Raw genomic sequence first — 23,139 nt, 5'->3', positions numbered from 1 at the left:
TGTAAAAAATTATGTATTATTTATTGAGTAAATGTAAACATGTTTTGGACAGATTATGGAGTTTAAAAAAAGGAAAAAATAATTAAACGTTTCACGATGACCTCCGTTGCCGTGGCTACACGTGATGTTTAGGAAGTGTCCGTTTTTTGCAATATGGCTGTGCAGAGCTGGACAGCTCTCCTAAAAGCATCCACGAAAACCGCTTTAATACATGATGGTGAGTGAAACAGAGAGATGCAGACAAGTTATCATCATTATTGTGTTTTGTATCACAACATTTACCCGTACATTCATCTAGTAAGACTTCAGTGTCCATTATAAGCTCGCTAGGATTAGCTGCGAACTACCACTAACCTTCACTTTGCCTAGCAAATCTGTTTAGCAAAGATGACAGCTAGCTAGTTCACATTTAAATGCATTTCTATTGGTGCTTTGCAAACCTCTTTCCAGGGAAAAGGAATATACACTATCTCTTTACAGATGGGAAAGAAATGGCAGAAGAATATGACTTGACAACAGATGAGCTCATTGGTAAGCTTGTTTCAGATTAGACAACATCTTCAAAAAAAAGTATCCTGCATTAGCTACATTGCTTCCTGTGCATTATATTATTTCCACTCTCAGCTGTTGTTACTTACATGTATTCTTACTTTGCAGTACGAAAGTGGCGTTCGAAAAGCACCTTGAAGGGACAGGGACCATGGGAGATAGAAGTTGGAGAGCCAGTCCCATCTACTGTAGCCTGTTTGGAATCAGATGTTATCAAGGAAAACTGTTCAAACGTGAGTTGTATTATACAATATTTACATCTGTTATGTTTCAGGCCATGATCTAAATTGCTAATTGATTCTCGTTCACTATCACCAACAGTACTCGTCCAAATGTGTCAACTAATACTTTTACGATCCTGGAATTAACTTCATTTTCATCATTTCACTATTAAATTAATCGTCAATCAAACCGTATGCATTTAACAGTACAATGCTCTGTTGTATTTCCTCAGCCTGTATTTATGCGCAAAGACACAAAGACCAGTTTCCTGTGGAGAGTCCGGAACCTTCCGTACCCCAAAGAGGTCTACAACATTTCAGTGGAGCCTGATCAACGATGCTGCATCATACGAACAAATAACAAAAAGTAACATCTAAATAGCCTCTATTCCACTCTCATGCCCAAATGCTGTAATAGTTATGCATACAGTTGATATGTTTCCCCTCCTTAGAAATCTACCGATAAACTGCTAGGCCTATATCACTTCAAATATTGTTAACTACAGGTCCCTGAAAAGTGATACCACATTCAAAGTCTATATAATTTATACAGTTGTAACATCTTCACAATGGAGAAGGCCTCCTATATTTTATTTTATTTTCTTTGTCAGTGTTAGTTCCAGTTCCTCATATGTAAGTGAGGCTGGCTCTCCTATAGGTGGCACTGTTGACAAAAATATTGATCTCTTGCCTTCAAGAAACCCTTTTCTCACTGCGGTGTGTTATCCTTTGCAGGTACTACAAGAAGTTTAATGTTCCTGATCTGGACCGAAGCCAGCTGCCATTGGATAGTTCCGCGCTCAACTTCACCCATGCCAATAACACGTTAATTGTCAGTGTAAGTACTCCTGACAACAACAACAACAACAACAACTAACAAACCAACTACAGTACTTCTCAAATCCCACCTTGGGTGATTTTACACTGCAAGTCTTATATACAATATACAGAGACTGATAGGCAAACTATAAGTTGATACTGGAGACTAGATTGAAACTCTATTTTTGTATTCATCTCACTTGTATCAGAACACGCCTATAAACTCAAGGGAATCATTGAATTACTTAGAACAAACATTAGGATAGCCTACTAAGTATCTGATGAAGAGATTGACCGTTACTTTATGTGTATACCTATCATAATCGGTTTCTCTGTACTATTCGATTTCTTATTCCTTGTGTTTGTTAAAATTGGCACCCTATTCCCTATATATTGCACTACTTTTGAGCCCGACTCTGGTCGAAAGTAGTGCACTATATAGGGAATAAGAAGCCTCTGTTATCCCACTTTAGGTCAAACATTACACTACAAGATGTACGTGGAAGAGAAATGGGTTTCTGTAGAGGTAATGACATATTCTGCCTTTCAGCAATGAATTATGCCGACACAAATACAAAATGGCCGACCATAATCACCAACTATGCAGATATGGGACTAAATAACCTACCTCATAGGACGTGATAGGCTTGTGGTAGCTCTTGAGGGGGTTGACGGCTTTGGAGTAGCCCAATGCTCTCCATCTGTCCCCCTGGTGCGTGTAGGCCTTGGCCAGCACCTCCAGTTTATCTGTGATGTGCTTGTTGTGGTTGTCAACCTTGGACTGGGAGGACTGGGCACACACCCACTTCCCTGAGAGAGGCTTCTGTTGGGGGTCTGAGGTGGCAGTGGCATTACTGGGGGTCTCGTCCTTGGGGTGCAAGCCACTGATCAGAGCCTCCAGATCGCTCTGGGAGACGCCATATTCGTCTTTGAAGTCATCTTTAGTGTCTTGGACCTATGGATACATGAAGTAATGAAGTGTATGATTAGGGCCAGAATAAGCTATTATGCTGTGACAGGGTTCATGGTTATGTGGTCGTCAACCTACAGTCTCTGTCGACTCATCTGGTTTTGTTTAATCAGAGATTGGCTGCTTCATGTCCTGTGTGGCTGGGAGTGGGATTTTGTTGAGTATGTCTTCTTTGACACCGTCCTTTGTAGTTTCGATGTCTTTGTCTGGGTTGAGTAGGCTGTAGACTGCTGTATCCAGCAGTCTCTGCTCACTGATGCATAAGCCAGGTGCACTTCAACAGATAAACTCCAGAGGGCAACCTGTCCACTTTGAGCAGCCTGAGAGCCCTGTCACAGTCCATACTGTCATCCACTACTACATGGGTGACTGTGGGACAGAGGGAACTATATAGGGAATAAGAAGCCTCTGTGTTATTCCACTTTAGGTCAAACATTACAATACAGGATGTACATGGAAGGGAAATGGGTTTCTGTAGAGGTAAGGACAAATTCTGCCTTTCCTTTCAAGTACAAGAAGCCCAAGGAGATATTAACCCTTGAGCACGAGCTACTCCGGGAGGTGAAGAAACTGAAGGGAACCAATGAAGGGGACGTCGACTGCAAAACACAATGAAGTCCCAGTGTGGATCTGAGGGGGTGTCACTCAAACAAGTCGTTTTTGATTTGCACTGGTGATGCATTATCCTGTATGTTTTCTACTCTGATTTCTGGTTCTCAATGGGATTCCACTATTGGAACATTTTTGCACAGTGCCTTGTCCATACTTTCCATTGTGTTTATTGCGGTCGGGGCGGGGGGGGATGTGTGATTGAGACAGTGAATTACAAACATAGTTACTTGTTTAAACATGTTAGTTTTTGATGGAACACTTACAAGTGTTCTGTCAAAAAGGTATTTGAGAAATGTCACTGCTGCTCTGTAAAAAGTTCTGAATTGTTGTTGTCGAGATACGAACACTTATTGGGTTTATTACGTGATGTTGTCCTTTGAAGATTAATACAATTCCATAACATTGTTAACTGTCTCTATATCTCTCCTTTCCCTCAACTATGCAAACTATTAGTTGTTAAAATAGTCCAAACGCAGAGAGTTCATCCCCCTCCCACAATTCTTGGTCTCCTTCCCTTGTAAAACACTTTAACACACAATGCCTTTTCCCTATTCTTTTCACACACACAAACACACACACACTTTTCTCGACGGGGTCGCCCTTACAAGCACGTCCCATTTGTGTTAACTGATTACCCTTATGCTCATGATTGTGCAGCCCAGAGTAGGCCACCCTGAAAGCCATTATGGCCGAGCTAGCCAGTACTAGCAGGTCTTACTGGTCCCCTGAGCCTCGCCCAGTCCTCCAGGGGGTGACTTTACTGGCCCAGAGTCCTCCAACAAGTCCTCTCGCAAACCCCAAGACTGGGGATAGCCAAGGATAGGTATGGAGCTTGGATGACAGAAGCACTATATTACTGGGAAGTGAACGAGTCGTATGCTTCTTTGTAAATATAGGTTTCTTGCATGACAGTAGTACTGAATTACTGCAAAGTGGGAAAAGGTTGTAGTCTCTTTTGTAACTCGAGTACCACGGTGAGCCACAATGAGAAATGTTATCTGACTGAATGCTTGCTAACTTTGACCATCAAACACTAGGGAGATGAGTATCAAGACATATCTGACTAAGCTAATACGACTGACGTTTGACCATCAAAGTTTGATTGAATGAAACGAAAACTGAAGTGAAGTTTTACTGATTTACTTATTAACACAATGTGTTATTGCCATAGCAGCTGACCTAGAGCAGTTCAAAACAAAACGTAGATGCTGCGTGAAAAGAAAACAATGCTGCAAAAAAAAAAGAAACAATTCCATTTAAATATAGATTCCTCTAACCTAGTGGTGATTCCTTGCATTTCTGGGACTCTATGTGCCTAACCAAGTGAGCAGTACAAGGGCTAAACACAGCGACTAAACCACAGGTCACTCACTATTGTGCTTTGCGTACTTCCTAAAGGGGAGGAGATATGTCATGGGATTTGGGAACCAGATCCAACCAAAGCATAAGATCTGAGAAATAAATTCTCAACTAATTTCTCAAATCAAGAGTTGCTGTTGGATTGCTTTGACTTTGTGTTGTCCAAATCAAATCTTGGACACGGAATGAAACGACCATTTGGAGGCTGATTTGCGTACACTGCTGTCTTTTCTCATTTGGCAGAGCAGGATAATGCTTCAATTAAAGTGCACGACGTGTCCTAGTAGCCATGAGGATAGCCATTCCTTTCTCAATAACAATAACAGGAGTAACAATAATAACACTAAAAGTTCAGTTTTTATCCTGTCAGATTTATGGAACCTTTTTGATCACAGCTTTTAGTTGTTCATTTGTTTGCAAGCCCTCAAAGCTGGCTGGTGCTTGGCGCTTAGCTATACTGAAAAACCATTCCTCATATTTAGAATCCGACCTTTAGCAAACAACCAATAGGACATCCAGACTTCAAACAGTGAGAAAGAGAGAGGAAGGGAATAGAGCGAGAGAGAGGGTCTGCTCTGATTCTGTTGTGCAGCCAGGCCGACCCGGTCTTCTTCCCCGTCATCTGATTCTGTGGTGCAACCAGGCCGTCCGGGTCTTCTTCATTCTTCATTCTTCTGTCATTTGGCCTCTGCCGGTCATGCTCAGTTGCTCCTGGGAAAGAGAGGAGGGTTTCTTTCTGCCACGTCCTTTCATTCCCGAACGCCTCTTCCCAGCCATTCCCCCTCTTTCAGCCGGTGCCACATTTTGCCACACTGAGCCCTGGTGCTCTTTCGCTTTCTCTCCCTCCCTCCCTCCTCCCTGTGAGACTAGCTTCTTTTTGATAACTGACCCCTCCTCGTGTTATTATTCGAACCCACTATTGTATCACATGTCCTTTTATATGAGGGCCACAAAGGGCCCATTTGATCACAGGGTTACGGTGTGTGATCGTGAGAAATGCATCTACATGGTGGTAACCTTTGTCTCGAAACAAAATTGTGGGCTGACCTCATCTGCTTTTAATGCATAGCCCCAACTATTCAGGCCCAAGTCTCACTTGCTGAGCACATTGAATTGCAGTAGCCTGTCACAGATATTGCCCATCAGTTATCTGGGTCTCCAGTTTTTTAGGAAACGTTAGAACCTTTTGGGACCCCAAAGTGACCCAGCTATAAAAATGGTTAGAAACGGCGCATTAACACAAACTTATTTTGTGATTTTAATACACACTCTACAATAAATATTTCCATCATTTAAACGTATTTTACAAATCTTCCAATTAAAAATATATTCATATATGTAGAAAACAGATGAACGAAAATGGCCTCCTAAATGCTAAATAATGTGTTTTACATGTATTCACTGTTATTTAGTTGATGCAACCACATGGTGATCCAAAGATAGCTGCCATGTAATGTGTATTCATTATTTCTCTCTCATAACATCCTCTCTTTATAGCTGTGTAGGGTTATCACTAAGCCCAAGATGTCCTTTCATTCATTCAAATCTCATTGAGTGCTTGAGCACTAAAATCGTCCTCTGGTTATAAAAACTATTTCCTACGAATAAACCTCGGTCTGACGTAGCAGATTAGATAGTCTACTCATTGTTTTAGACACAATCAGGTATAAAACATAACAAAAGGAGTCCTTGCAAGGAGCAGAAATGTGGTAGTGGTATTTTAGTTTGGTGTGTTCCCCTCCCTCCCTATGCTTCCTCTTCTTCGTCTGTTCTTTCCTCAGTGGGCCCCTGAGCTGTGGTGATGGGTATGTTTAGTCCTCCGGGGGTGGAAGGGGACCACAGGGAGGGGGAGGACATCAAAGGGCTGGGTGTCACCCAGGAGGTGGCCCTTGGGCTGGCGTTTCATGAAGTGGGCCTCCCTCTGGTGTTGCTTGGTCCTGGAGGCCTTGCGGGGCCTTCCTTTACGTGTGAAGGCCATGTACCAGCCCTCATATTTAGCGTTCTGGAGAGCAGTGTAGTTGTTCTCCAGAACGATCTCTGTGAAGATGCAGTCTTTGCCGCGACCCTTCCGCTGTTAGAGAGAGAGGAGGGGGTGGGTGTGAGGGTGAGGGTGAAAGACAGAATGACGGAATGATTTAGGGGGTCAGTCTCTGAGGATGTTAAAATATTGTTTTGACAAGTAAATGTCCTATCAATCCTTCAAGTTTCTTTCCAAATCATGTCCCAACTCCCTACAAGGGCTTTTCTGGTCATAACTCAAGTGAGGAGCCTTACACAGGACAGACATAACTTTTCCCTGAAACTTTGTACTCATGGTCACAGTCAAAATTATGACCGAATTTATTGAACTCAACCAACCTCCAGGGCTCACATGAAAAGAGATGTACATTTCAATGTGACTTCCCTAAATAAAGGATTAATAAATAAATCTAATGTTTACCTTGCCAATCAATTTCCCCGTCTTGTTCATGCAGATGTAGTAGCCCGTCTTTGCCCCTTTGATCCGAATACGACTACCAAACGTGTCCGTCTCCACCACAAGTTTGGCTAGAAAAACACAAAACACATCATATTCTTAATTAACTTTATTCAGCTCAGATACAATGCACAATGATTCTCAAGCTTATGAGGTTATTCTATTTTGTGAACACGATATGCATACATTCGTAACTTTGAGCTAAAACCTTTGTGAAAAAGAATCCAATAGCGGTATCATTTGAGACTAAATTGAACTTGAAGACTGTGAGACTATGCCGGCCCAGTAGTATTGACGTGATGACATCAGAAAGGGTGTGAAGTTATTGTCATGACTGGTTCAGACGACTACATTTAACCTCGATCTAATAACCTTAAGTTATGTATTATATTATAATGACTTTAGCAGAGTTCCTCTACTCGTTATCATGGCATCAATCTTGCATGCAGCGGGGAGACAAGTATTGTATATGGCAAAACATTCAAACATCAATTAAATTCGAAACATTGGCAAAAAAAAACAAGTCTTTTAGAATAGCAGCAAGTGGCTTTGACTTCGCACTGAGCCATTGTCATTGAACGGCTATAAAATGCCGCGCTACGCTCCACTTAGATGATGGGGAGGAACGAGGGAGTGAGAGAACATAGCGGTCAGCGACACAGCCACAAAAGCACCGAGCAGTGGTCAGATTTGGGCCTGCTACAAGAGTGACACCCACTTAGGACATGCACGCTCGAGCCAAGGCGAGATGTGTGTGTGTGTGTGTGTTTGAGGGAGATGAAGAAAGAAGAACAGAGAGAGGAAAGAGGGGATCAAATGAAGATGCTGACTCCACCGCTCTTTATAAACCGAGTCATACATTGAGTTGTAAAGCAATGAAAATTCCTCATTAAATGACACTCCAAAAAGCAGGCAGCAGGCTTAGGGAGAAATAGATGGTTGTGGTGGAAAGATGGCTAGACAGACCAAAAAAATAATTTGGTGACAGGAATTTGCTCCCTTTAAATGTCAGACAATGTTTTCCTTGTGGGGAGAAAAAAATCCCAAACTAGCATAGATTTAATCAAAACAGCTGTCTATATTGTACACTTTGTCCATAGGCTATACTCTAAGAAAAAAAATGTTCTAAAATGGTTCTTTAACTGTCCCCATAGGATACGCCCTTTTGGGTCCAGGTAGAACCATTTTGGGTTACATCTAGAAACCTCTGTAGAAAGGGTTCTACATGGAACCCGAAAGGATTCAATCTGCAACCAAAAAGGGTTCTCCAATGGGGACAGCCGAATAACCTTTTAAGGGTCTCGATAGCACTTTTTTTCAAATAGTGCATAGGAGGCCTATGAATACGTCTAGACCACCACTGTTGAGAAATACACATTTTTAACTTCATGTGGATGAAACAGTGCGATGCGGTTGCCCTGAGAAATGTTGTGCTAATTATTCCACTTGCAGTTTACGCAAACCCTTCCAAAAACAATGCATTGTGTATAAGGGCCATTCAGCACCACTCTGGATAAGTGAGTTAAAACAATTCTGATTTATCAATGACATGTATCAAATTGTTGTAATTCTCGTGGCAAATGTCAATCAGTCACTGATATTTTAAACCACTAAATCTAATGTAAAAATGTCGTACTTTTTTTTGGTATGTTTAAGCATATAGTGGGGACAGAATTAAACAAAAACGCATTCGCCTCAAATAACTTTGGGTAAAAAAATAGGGCGTCTCAAGGTTATGAAAATTGCAAGTCATATGTCTTTCTTTCAACCGCTTCTGAGAGGGTAAGCTACTCAGTAACTGTTTAAGAAGGTAGAAAGTAAGACGAGTTCTGATGTGTTTACCAGATATTCTGAGTGGGTTTCTTCCGAGAATCCCAGTCCAGAACAATACTATAGAATCCATTTCGAATTAATTTTCTCCCTCCCGCCTCCTACTCAAACCTAAACTTCTTCATGCTAAATGCAACTATTTGCTTTTTAAATGGTAATATTTTCATAATATACCTACGTTTCTTCTCCAATAGGCTTACATGACTTGTAAATTGACGTGTCCATAAATAGATTTAGGTCATTTCAAAATCTGGAATAAGCCTGTTAAATCCTTCAATTATTACGAAAATGCCTAGGTCTACCTGAAGGCACCCATTTGGTGCTAGGCGTGATTTATTCGTTTCTTACCGTGCACAGCTCCGTCGTCGCCCATGGCATTCACTTTCTTATTTCCCAGGACCTGGACATGTTTGCCGCTGGTCCGGCTGTAGAGCTGGTAGGTCCGAATCAACCGGCGGCTCATCCGGTCAGACAACCGGCACTGCTCGTTCACATGGTGCTTGAAATTAGGAGGTGGGGAGTGGGACTGCACTGTGTTCTATCAAACAAGAAAAACACATACAAAATAAATGCATGAATAAAAACATTGAAGTAACAAATTAAAGCATCAATGAGAGAATAGCCGAACTGATAATTAATGCGAATTGATGTTCAGTCTAAATGAATGAGAAGCAGATCAAGTTATTTTCCAACTAAAACATATATATTTCAATGAACACCAATCATATGCTTTTCATATGGGCTTAGGCTATAGGCATTTCAAAGGGAATTGCGGGCACATGGTTTTTAGAAAAGAAAAAGTGCCCTTGCACGGTGAGTGTTTGGGGAGATGCACGCAGCGAGTCCGCTGTCCTCACTCGAGATGACATGCCTATGATAGGTTGTTTTACCACGAATGATCTTTCACCCCCATCTCCCTTAGCTATATCCCTTAACGATTATTTTTCAATTCAGCCATACGCCATCCGCATATGTTTTAACAATTACCTTTTAGGCTCGCTTTTACGTCTTTTCAAGATGTTTGACTTGTTGCCAACTGCTTAGGGCTCATAATAAAATGTTTTCATTGTTATTACACTTTTATTGCAGATATGCAAACGAATTGGATTAATATCAATAAGAATAAAAACGCTTGTAAATGGATATAATTAGTTGCATTGATGGACTGAAATCTTTTTAAGGGGCTATGAAATGTTATTGTATGCCCATTGCGCTGCAAACTTCATACAAATGCATGCAAGTTCGTACCTGTGTGTAAAAACACAGCGCTAAGAACTGAAGTAACCTGAAACATAAAAAAAAATCATATTTATGTTTCATATACATTTCCAAATATGTCAAGTAACTCTATAGGCCTATATAGCCAATTCCTTAAATCTTCAGTTCAGTTCAGTAGTATAATAACTCACAAGCAGCCTAATCTCGATGTTCTAAGCCTCATATTGAAATAAGTCAAATATTTCTTCATGAATTCCACTATTCCAATTCCACATGAGTTCTCTGGGAAATAACAGTCCTTCCCAGCGGGAATTTCAGCCTGGATTTTATCTCCCTTCTGTTACAGCTTATAAAATGATAGCCCGACGATGGAGATCCAGAAACAACTGAAGGTTCGGTCCAATGTTCCAGGTAGGATTCACATTCACTCATTGACAGTATTCACAATAAAACGTTCCGGGACGATTTAAAGACGTTCAGGGGGGCATCCAGAATTACAAGTCCCAAGGATAGAGATCGCACTGTGATCAAGCGACCACCGTTATTCCACACGTCGGTCAATTCCCCCTCGTGTCAATCATCCCTCCTCTGCAGAATTCAAGGTCTTCTTTGATGTTGCTTACTAGAGATAATGTATATCCCGGTTGCTTTCGTGGAATTGTAATACATCCGTATGCACTGGTGGGATGGAATTATTACGCGCATGGAGATTAGCCTATTTGTATGCATATTTTACGCGCGACAGTGAGGAGATGCATGTCCATTCAATCAAAAATAAAAAGGCGAATCTTGCATAGATATTAATTTAAAATGGTAGCAAAATGTATAGTTCTATGTATTTACAGCCACTGGTGATGTTTGCCTCTCAAAGAAACGCTGTTAGATGGTCGGTATAGCGGGGCTCCAATGTCAACCTCCCACACGTGTGTTTCTTGTGGTCCCGTTTACTTCAGAATACAGCGGCTCCTGCCCTCAACATTGAAATACATTCACTTGCGAGAAAGGCAATATCCTTGCAGAGAGCAGGCGGAGCCTTTGGTGGGAGATAGTAACAGGATGAGGAGGACTGAAAGTGGCATGTATTGATTGACACCTGACCATGTTGAGGTATTAAACAAATATCAGGCACATTAATTGACTAGGCTTTGTGCCTTAATAGGCTACTTCCAGTGTTGGGATTGTTCCCGATTTCACAAGTTATCAAACATGAATGTTTCAGCTCAATTCTTGATAGATAAAACATGAACAATTATTTGTCAACTAATCAATCAACTAATTAATTTCCAATAAACCACGAATAAAGGTTAAATACAAATATTAATATAATGTAGATATTGGCCCTACTGCATCACACAAGAGAATAGCAAGGAAACAAAGCCTCTGCTCCCTGGAATCTACTTAAGAAAATATACAGCTACATTAACCTCTTTCCCTACTGCAGGTTAGTGGTTGTTTCATACTGGAGGTTAGTGGTTAATTCATACTAGAGGTTAGTGGATGTTTCATACTGGAGGTTAGAGGTGTTTTGAAGGACTCTGTTGCTATATATGACAAAACTGAAATGCTGAATTGTTTCAATGAGTACGTTGTATCATCTGGTAGAATGTTTGATTCAGTGTCCTCTGTCTCTGTACAACCCTGTGTGGATGAACCAGTGTCCTCTGTCTCTGTACAACCCTGTGTGGATGAACCAGTGAGAGCTGGTCAAACTTTGAGCTTTTTGCCATTCTCAGTGCAGGTGGTACATAAAGCCCTGAAATCCTTAGATCAGAGAAAGCCTGCAGGTCCTGATCTTTTGGATCCCTGCTTTTTAAATCTGGCAGCTGATTTCATAGCTGAACCACTTACATATCTGTTCAATCTAACCCTGGAATGTAATGAAATTCCAAAGATCTGGAAATCAGCATTTGTCCTACCACTTTTAAAAGGGGGAGATCCAACTCTTTTAAATAATTATAGGCCAATCTCAAAGCTGTCACCCCTGGTGAAAATACTTGAAATCCTTGTAAGTGTACAGCTAAAAGAGTTTTTATTTACTAACTCTATTTTATCAATGTACCAATCGGGCTTCAGGAAGAAGCATAGCACAATTACAGCAGCCATGAAGGTTTTAAATGATATCACTGAAGCCATTGACAAAAAACAGCACTGTGTTCACTTTTTAGTGATCTCTCTAAGGCTTTTGATACAGTTAATCATGCTATACTAAGGCAGAGATTGTCGAGTGTAGGTCTTTCGGAGCATGCAGTTGCATGGTTTGCTAACTACCTGTCTGATAGAACTCAGTGCACTCAATTTGATGTCTGTTAAATTGTCTGTCTTGAATGCTGTGCCCCAAGGCTCTGTACTTGGTCCTCTCTTATTCACTATTTATATAAATGATTTAGACAAAAATGTCCAAAATGCACAACTTCATTTTTATGCTGATGATACTGTTATTTACTGTTGTGCCTAATCTCTTACAAAAGCTTTCCAGAACATGCAAACTGCTTTTCTTACTGTTCAACATACCTTGTGTCAATTGAAGCTTATCCTCAATACTGACAAAACTAAACTAATGGTGTTTTCTAATGCAAGAAATAGACCTCTGAACCTTTCACCTATTACTACCTGCCAGGGCAAGGAGATTGAGGTTGCAACCTCATGTAAATATCTTGGAATTTTAATTGATGACGGCCTCTCTTTTAAATAGCATATTCAACGATTTACAAAAAATTGAAGCTGAAATTGGGATTTTATTTTAGGAATAAGGCCTGTTTTTCTTTTGAAGCCGGAAGGAGGCTAGTATCAGCTACATTTATGCCTTTACTAGACTATGGGGATATTTTATATATGAATGCTTCCGCTCAGTGTTTGAGATCAATTGACACTCTTTACCATGGCACTTTGAGATTTATTTTAAACTGCAAAACCCTTATGCACCACTGCACTTTGTATACCAGGGTTGGCTGGCCTTCTCTAGTCACTCGTAGGCTCAGTCACTGGTATACTTTTATTTACAAAGCCATTTTGGGTTTACTACCTTTTTATTTGTGCATTTTTATTGTTCAGAAATGTGGTGGGCACTCTCTTCGTTTGCTGGACTTTATCCTGCTAACTGTTCCAAATGTCCGAACTGAATTTGGTAAAAGGGCTTCTATGTACTCTGCGCCATTGTCTTGGAACACCTTACAAAATACTTTTAAACTGGAAGAACTTGTTCCGATTGGTGTTTTTAAATCACTGATGAATGATTTTGAGACTGATTCCCTGACGTGTCAATGTTTTTAATTTGCTGTTTTATACTCTTGTGAATTCAATGGTTTTTACTAGATTACTTGTAGTATTTCATGTTGTCTGTCTGTAATTTTTTTGTAATGACCTGGTGCTGCCTATCTTGGCCAGGGCGCTCTTGAAAAAGAGATTTTAATCTCAATGAGCCCTTCCTGGTTAAATAAAGATTAAATAAATAAAGAGGTTGTTTCATAGTGCAGGTTAGAGGTTGTTTCATACTGAAGGTTAGTGGTTGTTTCATACTGCAGGTTAGTGGTTGTTTCATACTGGACGTGAGTGGTTGTATCATACTGAATGTTAGTGGTTGTTTCATACTGGAGGTTAGTGGTTGATTCATAAAGAAAGTTAGTGGTGGTTTCTGCAGGTTAGTGGTTGTTTCATACTGCATGTTAGTGGTTGTTTCATACTGCAGGATAGTGGTTGTTTCATACTGCATGTTAGTGGTTGTTTGATACTGCAGGATAGTGGTTGTTTCATAGCGCAGGTTAGAGGTTGTTTCATACTGGAGGTTAGTGGTTGTTTCATACTGGAGGTTAGTGGTTGTTTCAAACTGGAGGTTAGTGGATGTTTCATACTGCAGTTAGTGGTTGTTTCATACTGGAGGTTAGAGGTTGTTTCATACTGAATGTTAGTGGTTGTTTCATACTGCAGGTTAGTGGTTGTTTCATACTGGAAGTGAGTGGTTGTATCATACTGAATGTTAGTGGTTGTTTCATACTGGAGGTTAGTGGTTGTTTCAAACTGCAGGTTACTGGTTGTTTCATACTGCATGTTAGTGGTTGTCTCATACTGCATGATAGTGGTTGTTTCATAGCGCAGGTTAGAGGTTGTTTCATACTGGAGGTTAGTGGTTGTTTCATACTGGAGGTTAGTGAATTGTTTCACACTGGAGGATAGTGGTTGTTTCATACTGGAGGTTAGTGGTTGTTTCATACTGCAAGTTAGAGGTTGTTTCATACTGGAGGTTAGTGGTTGTTTCATACTGCAGGTTAGTTGTTGTTTCATACTGCAGTTTTGTGGTTGTTTCATACTGGAGGTTGGTGGTTGTTTCATATTGAATGTTGGTGGTTGTGATGTACAGGAGGTTAGTGGTCATTTCATACTGCATGTTGGTGGTTGGTTCATATTTTATATTAGTGGTCATTTCATACTGCAGGTTGGTGGTTGTTTCATATTGGAGGTTAGAGGTTGTTTCATACTGAAGGTTAGTGGTTGTTTCATACTGCAGGTTAGTGGTTGTTTCATACTGCAGGATAGTGGTTGTTTCATAGCACAGGTTAGAGGTTGATTCATACTGGAGGTTAGTGATTGTTTCACACTGGAGGATAGTGGTTGTATCATACTGCAGGTTAGTGGTTGTTTCATACTGCAGGTTAGGGGTTGTTTCATACTGGATATTGGTGGTTGTTTCAAACTGGAGGTTAGTGGATGTTTCATACTGCAGTTTAGTGTTTGTTTCATACTGGAGGTTAGAGGTTGTTTCATACTGAATGTTAGTGGTTGTTTCATACTGCAGGTTAGTGGTTGTTTCATACTGGAAGTGAGTGGTTGTATCATACTGAATGTTAGTGGTTGTTTCATACTGGAGGTTAGTGGTTGTTTCAAACTGCAGGTTAGTGGTTGTTTCATACTGCATGTTAGTGGTTGTTTCATACTGCATGATAGTGGTTGTTTCATAGCGCAGGTTAGAGGTTGTTTCATACTGGAGGTTAGTGGTTGTTTCATACTGGAGGTTAGTGATTGTTTCACACTGGAGAAGAGTGGTTGTTTCATACTGGAGGTTAATGGTTGTTTCATACTGCAGGTTAGTTGCTGTTTCATACTGCAGTTTTGTGGTTGTTTCATACTGGAGGTTGGTGGTTGTTTCATATTGAATGTTGGTGGTTGTGATGTACAGGAGGTTAGTGGTCATTTCATACTGCATGTTGGTGGTTGGTTCATATTTTATATTAGTGGTCATTTCATACTGCAGGTTGGTGGTTGTTTCATATTGGAGGTTAGTGGTTGTTTCATACTGCAGGTTAGTGGTTGTTTCATACTGGAGGTTAGTGATTGTTTCATACTGCAGTTTACTGGTTGTTTCATACTGGAAGATAGTGGTTGTTTCATAATGAATGCTGGTGGTTGTTTCATACTGCAGTTTAGTGGTTGTTTCATACTGGAGGATAGTGGTTGTTTCAAAATTAATTTTGGTGGTTGTGTTATACTGGAGGTTAGTGGTTGTTTTATACTGGAGGTTAGTGGTTGTTTCTTACTGGATGTGAGTGGTTGTATCATACTGAATGTTGGTGGTTGTTTCATACTGCAGGATAGTGGTTGTTTCATAGCGCAGGTTAGAGGTTGTTTCATACTGGAGGTTAGTGGTTGTTTCATACTGGAGGTTAGTGGTTGTTTCAAACTGGAGGTTAGTGGATGTTTCAAACTGCAGTTAGTGGTTGTTTCATACTGGAGGTTAGAGGTTGTTTCATACTGAATGTTAGTGGTTGTTTCATACTGCAGGTTAGTGGTTGTTTCATACTGGAAGTGAGTGGTTGTATCATACTGAATGTTAGTGGTTGTTTCATACTGGAGGTTAGTGGTTGTTTCAAACTGCAGGTTACTGGTTGTTTCATACTGCATGTTAGTGGTTGTCTCATACTGCATGATAGTGGTTGTTTCATAGCGCAGGTTAGAGGTTGTTTCATACTGGAGGTTAGTGGTTGTTTCATACTGGAGGTTAGTGAATTGTTTCACACTGGAGGATAGTGGTTGTTTCATACTGGAGGTTAGTGGTTGTTTCATACTGCAAGTTAGAGGTTGTTTCATACTGGAGGTTAGTGGTTGTTTCATACTGCAGGTTAGTTGTTGTTTCATACTGCAGTTTTGTGGTTGTTTCATACTGGAGGTTGGTGGTTGTTTCATATTGAATGTTGGTGGTTGTGATGTACAGGAGGTTAGTGGTCATTTCATACTGCATGTTGGTGGTTGGTTCATATTTTATATTAGTGGTCATTTCATACTGCAGGTTGGTGGTTGTTTCATATTGGAGGTTAGAGGTTGTTTCATACTGAAGGTTAGTGGTTGTTTCATACTGCAGGTTAGTGGTTGTTTCATACTGCAGGATAGTGGTTGTTTCATAGCACAGGTTAGAGGTTGATTCATACTGGAGGTTAGTGATTGTTTCACACTGGAGGATAGTGGTTGTATCATACTGCAGGTTAGTGGTTGTTTCATACTGCAGGTTAGGGGTTGTTTCATACTGGATATTGGTGGTTGTTTCAAACTGGAGGTTAGTGGATGTTTCATACTGCAGTTTAGTGTTTGTTTCATACTGGAGGTTAGAGGTTGTTTCATACTGAATGTTAGTGGTTGTTTCATACTGCAGGTTAGTGGTTGTTTCATACTGGAAGTGAGTGGTTGTATCATACTGAATGTTAGTGGTTGTTTCATACTGGAGGTTAGTGGTTGTTTCAAACTGCAGGTTAGTGGTTGTTTCATACTGCATGTTAGTGGTTGTTTCATACTGCATGATAGTGGTTGTTTCATAGCGCAGGTTAGAGGTTGTTTCATACTGGAGGTTAGTGGTTGTTTCATACTGGAGGTTAGTGATTGTTTCACACTGGAGAAGAGTGGTTGTTTCATACTGGAGGTTAATGGTTGTTTCATACTGCAGGTTAGTTGCTGTTTCATACTGCAGTTTTGTGGTTGTTTCATACTGGAGGTTGGTGGTTGTTTCATATTGAATGTTGGTGGTTGTGATGTACAGGAGGTTAGTGGTCATTTCATACTGCATGTTGGTGGTTGGTTCATATTTTATATTAGTGGTCATTTCATACTGCAGGTTGGTGGTTGTTTCATATTGGAGGTTAGTGGTTGTTTCATACTGCAGGTTAGTGGTTGTTTCATACTGGAGGTTAGTGATTGTTTCATACTGCAGTTTACTGGTTGTTTCATACTGGAAGATAGTGGTTGTTTCATAATGAATGCTGGTGGTTGTTTCATACTGCAGTTTAGTGGTTGTTTCATACTGGAGGATAGTGGTTGTTTCAAAATTAATTTTGGTGGTTGTGTTATACTGGAGGTTAGTGGTTGTTTTATACTGGAGGTTAGTGGTTGTTTCTTACTGGATGTGAGTGGTTGTATCATACTGAATGTTGGTGGTTGTTTCATACTGCAGGATAGTGGTTGTTTCATAGCGCAGGTTAGAGGTTGTTTCATACTGGAGGTTAGTGGTTGTTTCATACTGGAGGTTAGTGGTTGTTTCAAACTGGAGGTTAGTGGATGTTTCAAACTGCAGTTAGTGGTTGTTTCATACTGGAGGTTAGAGGTTGTTTCATACTGAATGTTAGTGGTTGTTTCATACTGCAGGTTAGTGGTTGTTTCATACTGGAAGTGAGTGGTTGTATCATACTGAATGTTAGTGGTTGTTTCATACTGGAGGTTAGTGGTTGTTTCAAACTGCAGGTTACTGGTTGTTTCATACTGCATGTTAGTGGTTGTCTCATACTGCATGATAGTGGTTGTTTCATAGCGCAGGTTAGAGGTTGTTTCATACTGGAGGTTAGTGGTTGTTTCATACTGGAGGTTAGTGAATTGTTTCACACTGGAGGATAGTGGTTGTTTCATACTGGAGGTTAGTGGTTGTTTCATACTGCAAGTTAGAGGTTGTTTCATACTGGAGGTTAGTGGTTGTTTCATACTGCAGGTTAGTTGTTGTTTCATACTGCAGTTTTGTGGTTGTTTCATACTGGAGGTTGGTGGTTGTTTCATATTGAATGTTGGTGGTTGTGATGTACAGGAGGTTAGTGGTCATTTCATACTGCATGTTGGTGGTTGGTTCATATTTTATATTAGTGGTCATTTCATACTGCAGGTTGGTGGTTGTTTCATATTGGAGGTTAGAGGTTGTTTCATACTGAAGGTTAGTGGTTGTTTCATACTGCAGGTTAGTGGTTGTTTCATACTGCAGGATAGTGGTTGTTTCATAGCACAGGTTAGAGGTTGATTCATACTGGAGGTTAGTGATTGTTTCACACTGGAGGATAGTGGTTGTATCATACTGCAGGTTAGTGGTTGTTTCATACTGCAGGTTAGGGGTTGTTTCATACTGGATATTGGTGGTTGTTTCAAACTGGAGGTTAGTGGATGTTTCATACTGCAGTTTAGTGTTTGTTTCATACTGGAGGTTAGAGGTTGTTTCATACTGAATGTTAGTGGTTGTTTCATACTGCAGGTTAGTGGTTGTTTCATACTGGAAGTGAGTGGTTGTATCATACTGAATGTTAGTGGTTGTTTCATACTGGAGGTTAGTGGTTGTTTCAAACTGCAGGTTAGTGGTTGTTTCATACTGCATGTTAGTGGTTGTTTCATACTGCATGATAGTGGTTGTTTCATAGCGCAGGTTAGAGGTTGTTTCATACTGGAGGTTAGTGGTTGTTTCATACTGGAGGTTAGTGATTGTTTCACACTGGAGAAGAGTGGTTGTTTCATACTGGAGGTTAATGGTTGTTTCATACTGCAGGTTAGTTGCTGTTTCATACTGCAGTTTTGTGGTTGTTTCATACTGGAGGTTGGTGGTTGTTTCATATTGAATGTTGGTGGTTGTGATGTACAGGAGGTTAGTGGTCATTTCATACTGCATGTTGGTGGTTGGTTCATATTTTATATTAGTGGTCATTTCATACTGCAGGTTGGTGGTTGTTTCATATTGGAGGTTAGTGGTTGTTTCATACTGCAGGTTAGTGGTTGTTTCATACTGGAGGTTAGTGATTGTTTCATACTGCAGTTTACTGGTTGTTTCATACTGGAAGATAGTGGTTGTTTCATAATGAATGCTGGTGGTTGTTTCATACTGCAGTTTAGTGGTTGTTTCATACTGGAGGATAGTGGTTGTTTCAAAATTAATTTTGGTGGTTGTGTTATACTGGAGGTTAGTGGTTGTTTTATACTGGAGGTTAGTGGTTGTTTCTTACTGGATGTGAGTGGTTGTATCATACTGAATGTTGGTGGTTGTTTCATACTGCAGGATAGTGGTTGTTTCATAGCGCAGGTTAGAGGTTGTTTCATACTGGAGGTTAGTGGTTGTTTCATACTGGAGGTTAGTGGTTGTTTCAAACTGGAGGTTAGTGGATGTTTCAAACTGCAGTTAGTGGTTGTTTCATACTGGAGGTTAGAGGTTGTTTCATACTGAATGTTAGTGGTTGTTTCATACTGCAGGTTAGTGGTTGTTTCATACTGGAAGTGAGTGGTTGTATCATACTGAATGTTAGTGGTTGTTTCATACTGGAGGTTAGTGGTTGTTTCAAACTGCAGGTTACTGGTTGTTTCATACTGCATGTTAGTGGTTGTCTCATACTGCATGATAGTGGTTGTTTCATAGCGCAGGTTAGAGGTTGTTTCATACTGGAGGTTAGTGGTTGTTTCATACTGGAGGTTAGTGAATTGTTTCACACTGGAGGATAGTGGTTGTTTCATACTGGAGGTTAGTGGTTGTTTCATACTGCAAGTTAGAGGTTGTTTCATACTGGAGGTTAGTGGTTGTTTCATACTGCAGGTTAGTTGTTGTTTCATACTGCAGTTTTGTGGTTGTTTCATACTGGAGGTTGGTGGTTGTTTCATATTGAATGTTGGTGGTTGTGATGTACAGGAGGTTAGTGGTCATTTCATACTGCATGTTGGTGGTTGGTTCATATTTTATATTAGTGGTCATTTCATACTGCAGGTTGGTGGTTGTTTCATATTGGAGGTTAGAGGTTGTTTCATACTGAAGGTTAGTGGTTGTTTCATACTGCAGGTTAGTGGTTGTTTCATACTGCAGGATAGTGGTTGTTTCATAGCACAGGTTAGAGGTTGATTCATACTGGAGGTTAGTGATTGTTTCACACTGGAGGATAGTGGTTGTATCATACTGCAGGTTAGTGGTTGTTTCATACTGCAGGTTAGGGGTTGTTTCATACTGGATATTGGTGGTTGTTTCAAACTGGAGGTTAGTGGATGTTTCATACTGCAGTTTAGTGTTTGTTTCATACTGGAGGTTAGAGGTTGTTTCATACTGAATGTTAGTGGTTGTTTCATACTGCAGGTTAGTGGTTGTTTCATACTGGAAGTGAGTGGTTGTATCATACTGAATGTTAGTGGTTGTTTCATACTGGAGGTTAGTGGTTGTTTCAAACTGCAGGTTAGTGGTTGTTTCATACTGCATGTTAGTGGTTGTTTCATACTGCATGATAGTGGTTGTTTCATAGCGCAGGTTAGAGGTTGTTTCATACTGGAGGTTAGTGATTGTTTCACACTGGAGAAGAGTGGTTGTTTCATACTGGAGGTTAATGGTTGTTTCATACTGCAGGTTAGTTGCTGTTTCATACTGCAGTTTTGTGGTTGTTTCATACTGGAGGTTGGTGGTTGTTTCATATTGAATGTTGGTGGTTGTGATGTACAGGAGGTTAGTGGTCATTTCATACTGCATGTTGGTGGTTGGTTCATATTTTATATTAGTGGTCATTTCATACTGCAGGTTGGTGGTTGTTTCATATTGGAGGTTAGTGGTTGTTTCATACTGCAGGTTAGTGGTTGTTTCATACTGGAGGTTAGTGATTGTTTCATACTGCAGTTTACTGGTTGTTTCATACTGGAAGATAGTGGTTGTTTCATACTGCAGTTTAGTGGTTGTTTCATACTGGAGGATAGTGGTTGTTTCAAAATTAATTTTGGTGGTTGTGTTATACTGGAGGTTAGTGGTTGTTTTATACTGGAGGTTAGTGGTTGTTTCTTACTGGATGTGAGTGGTTGTATCATACTGAATGTTGGTGGTTGTTTCATACTGCAGGATAGTGGTTGTTTCATAGCGCAGGTTAGAGGTTGGTTCATACTGGAGGTTAGTGGTTGTTTCATACTGGAGGTTAGTGGTTGTTTCAAACTGGAGGTTAGTGGATGTTTCAAACTGCAGTTAGTGGTTGTTTCATACTGGAGGTTAGAGGTTGTTTCATACTGAATGTTAGTGGTTGTTTCATACTGCAGGTTAGTGGTTGTTTCATACTGGAAGTGAGTGGTTGTATCATACTGAATGTTAGTGGTTGTTTCATACTGGAGGTTAGTGGTTGTTTCAAACTGCAGGTTACTGGTTGTTTCATACTGCATGTTAGTGGTTGTCTCATACTGCATGATAGTGGTTGTTTCATAGCGCAGGTTAGAGGTTGTTTCATACTGGAGGTTAGTGGTTGTTTCATACTGGAGGTTAGTGAATTGTTTCACACTGGAGGATAGTGGTTGTTTCATACTGGAGGTTAGTGGTTGTTTCATACTGCAAGTTAGAGGTTGTTTCATACTGGAGATTAGTGGTTGTTTCATACTGCAGGTTAGTTGTTGTTTCATACTGCAGTTTTGTGGTTGTTTCATACTGGAGGTTGGTGGTTGTTTCATATTGAATGTTGGTGGTTGTGATGTACAGGAGGTTAGTGGTCATTTCATACTGCATGTTGGTGGTTGGTTCATATTTTATATTAGTGGTCATTTCATACTGCAGGTTGGTGGTTGTTTCATATTGGAGGTTAGAGGTTGTTTCATACTGAAGGTTAGTGGTTGTTTCATACTGCAGGTTAGTGGTTGTTTCATACTGCAGGATAGTGGTTGTTTCATAGCACAGGTTAGAGGTTGATTCATACTGGAGGTTAGTGATTGTTTCACACTGGAGGATAGTGGTTGTATCATACTGCAGGTTAGTGGTTGTTTCATACTGCAGGTTAGGGGTTGTTTCATACTGGATATTGGTGGTTGTTTCAAACTGGAGGTTAGTGGATGTTTCATACTGCAGTTTAGTGTTTGTTTCATACTGGAGGTTAGAGGTTGTTTCATACTGAATGTTAGTGGTTGTTTCATACTGCAGGTTAGTGGTTGTTTCATACTGGAAGTGAGTGGTTGTATCATACTGAATGTTAGTGGTTGTTTCATACTGGAGGTTAGTGGTTGTTTCAAACTGCAGGTTAGTGGTTGTTTCATACTGCATGTTAGTGGTTGTTTCATACTGCATGATAGTGGTTGTTTCATAGCGCAGGTTAGAGGTTGTTTCATACTGGAGGTTAGTGGTTGTTTCATACTGGAGGTTAGTGATTGTTTCACACTGGAGAAGAGTGGTTGTTTCATACTGGAGGTTAATGGTTGTTTCATACTGCAGGTTAGTTGCTGTTTCATACTGCAGTTTTGTGGTTGTTTCATACTGGAGGTTGGTGGTTGTTTCATATTGAATGTTGGTGGTTGTGATGTACAGGAGGTTAGTGGTCATTTCATACTGCATGTTGGTGGTTGGTTCATATTTTATATTAGTGGTCATTTCATACTGCAGGTTGGTGGTTGTTTCATATTGGAGGTTAGTGGTTGTTTCATACTGCAGGTTAGTGGTTGTTTCATACTGGAGGTTAGTGATTGTTTCATACTGCAGTTTACTGGTTGTTTCATACTGGAAGATAGTGGTTTTTTCATAATGAATGCTGGTGGTTGTTTCATACTGCAGTTTAGTGGTTGTTTCATACTGGAGGATAGTGGTTGTTTCAAAATTAATTTTGGTGGTTGTGTTATACTGGAGGTTAGTGGTTGTTTTATACTGGAGGTTAGTGGTTGTTTCTTACTGGATGTGAGTGGTTGTATCATACTGAATGTTGGTGGTTGTTTCATACTGGAGGGTAGTGGTTGTTTCATAAAGAAAGTTAGTGGTGGTTTAATACTGCAGGTTAGTGGTTGTTTCAAACTGCAGGTTAGTGGTTGTTTCATACTGCATGTTAGTGGTTGTTTCATACTGCAGGATAGTGGTTGTTTCATAGCGCAGGTTAGAGGTTGTTTCA

General features: G+C 40.3%; 2 protein-coding genes across 4 annotated transcripts; one reads left to right on the top strand and one right to left on the bottom strand.

The window, feature by feature from the left end:
- The first annotated feature begins 97 nt into the window (after nt 1-97).
- On the top strand, nt 98-3,580 carry LOC109883914 (protein DPCD-like). 3 transcript variants are annotated; one of them, XM_020475922.2, is made up of 7 exons: nt 98-217; nt 451-531; nt 658-782; nt 1,004-1,137; nt 1,506-1,608; nt 2,063-2,115; nt 3,070-3,580. In XM_020475922.2, exons 1-6 carry the CDS (start codon nt 154-156, stop codon nt 2,111-2,113), a joined length of 558 nt encoding a protein of 185 aa, XP_020331511.1. In that variant the 5' UTR covers nt 98-153; the 3' UTR covers nt 2,114-2,115; nt 3,070-3,580. The 3 variants fall into 3 exon arrangements, with proteins under 3 accessions (XP_020331511.1, XP_031655250.1, XP_031655251.1); XM_031799390.1 differs by lacking the exon at nt 2,063-2,115; XM_031799391.1 differs by lacking the exon at nt 2,063-2,115 and having other exon boundaries at nt 128-217; nt 481-531.
- A 2,279-nt stretch (nt 3,581-5,859) lies between these two features.
- On the bottom strand, nt 5,860-10,839 carry LOC109883911 (fibroblast growth factor 8b). The gene is made up of 5 exons (XM_031799389.1): nt 10,246-10,839; nt 10,085-10,121; nt 9,185-9,374; nt 6,971-7,077; nt 5,860-6,601 (listed from the first exon to the last, which is right to left on the bottom strand). The coding sequence occupies exons 1-5, from the start codon at nt 10,302-10,304 to the stop codon at nt 6,308-6,310; spliced, it is 687 nt and encodes a 228-aa protein (XP_031655249.1). The 5' UTR covers nt 10,305-10,839; the 3' UTR covers nt 5,860-6,307.
- Nucleotides 10,840-23,139: the final 12,300 nt, after the last annotated feature.

Source organism: Oncorhynchus kisutch, linkage group LG20 (genome assembly GCF_002021735.2).
Source record: "Oncorhynchus kisutch isolate 150728-3 linkage group LG20, Okis_V2, whole genome shotgun sequence".
NCBI lineage: Eukaryota > Metazoa > Chordata > Actinopteri > Salmoniformes > Salmonidae > Oncorhynchus > Oncorhynchus kisutch.
The sequence above is the reverse complement of the archived record's forward strand: the minus strand, read 5'-3'. Positions and strand labels throughout refer to the sequence as shown.

Excerpts from the sequence above, each read along its gene's own strand:
- LOC109883914 (XM_031799390.1), top strand. The coding sequence starts at position 154 with ATGGCTGTGCAGAGCTGGACAGCTCTCCTAAAAGCATCCACGAAAACC. Across the intron at positions 218-450 it reads AACCGCTTTAATACATGATG|GGAAAAGGAATATACACTAT; the intron begins GTGAGTGAAACA and ends ACCTCTTTCCAG. Across the intron at positions 1,609-3,069 it reads ATAACACGTTAATTGTCAGT|TACAAGAAGCCCAAGGAGAT; the intron begins GTAAGTACTCCT and ends TTTCCTTTCAAG.
- LOC109883911 (XM_031799389.1), bottom strand. The coding sequence starts at position 10,304 with ATGAAGAAATATTTGACTTATTTCAATATGAGGCTTAGAACATCGAGA. Across the intron at positions 9,375-10,084 it reads CGCTGTGTTTTTACACACAG|AACACAGTGCAGTCCCACTC; the intron begins GTACGAACTTGC and ends CTTGTTTGATAG. Across the intron at positions 7,078-9,184 it reads CGACGACGGAGCTGTGCACG|CCAAACTTGTGGTGGAGACG; the intron begins GTAAGAAACGAA and ends GTGTTTTTCTAG.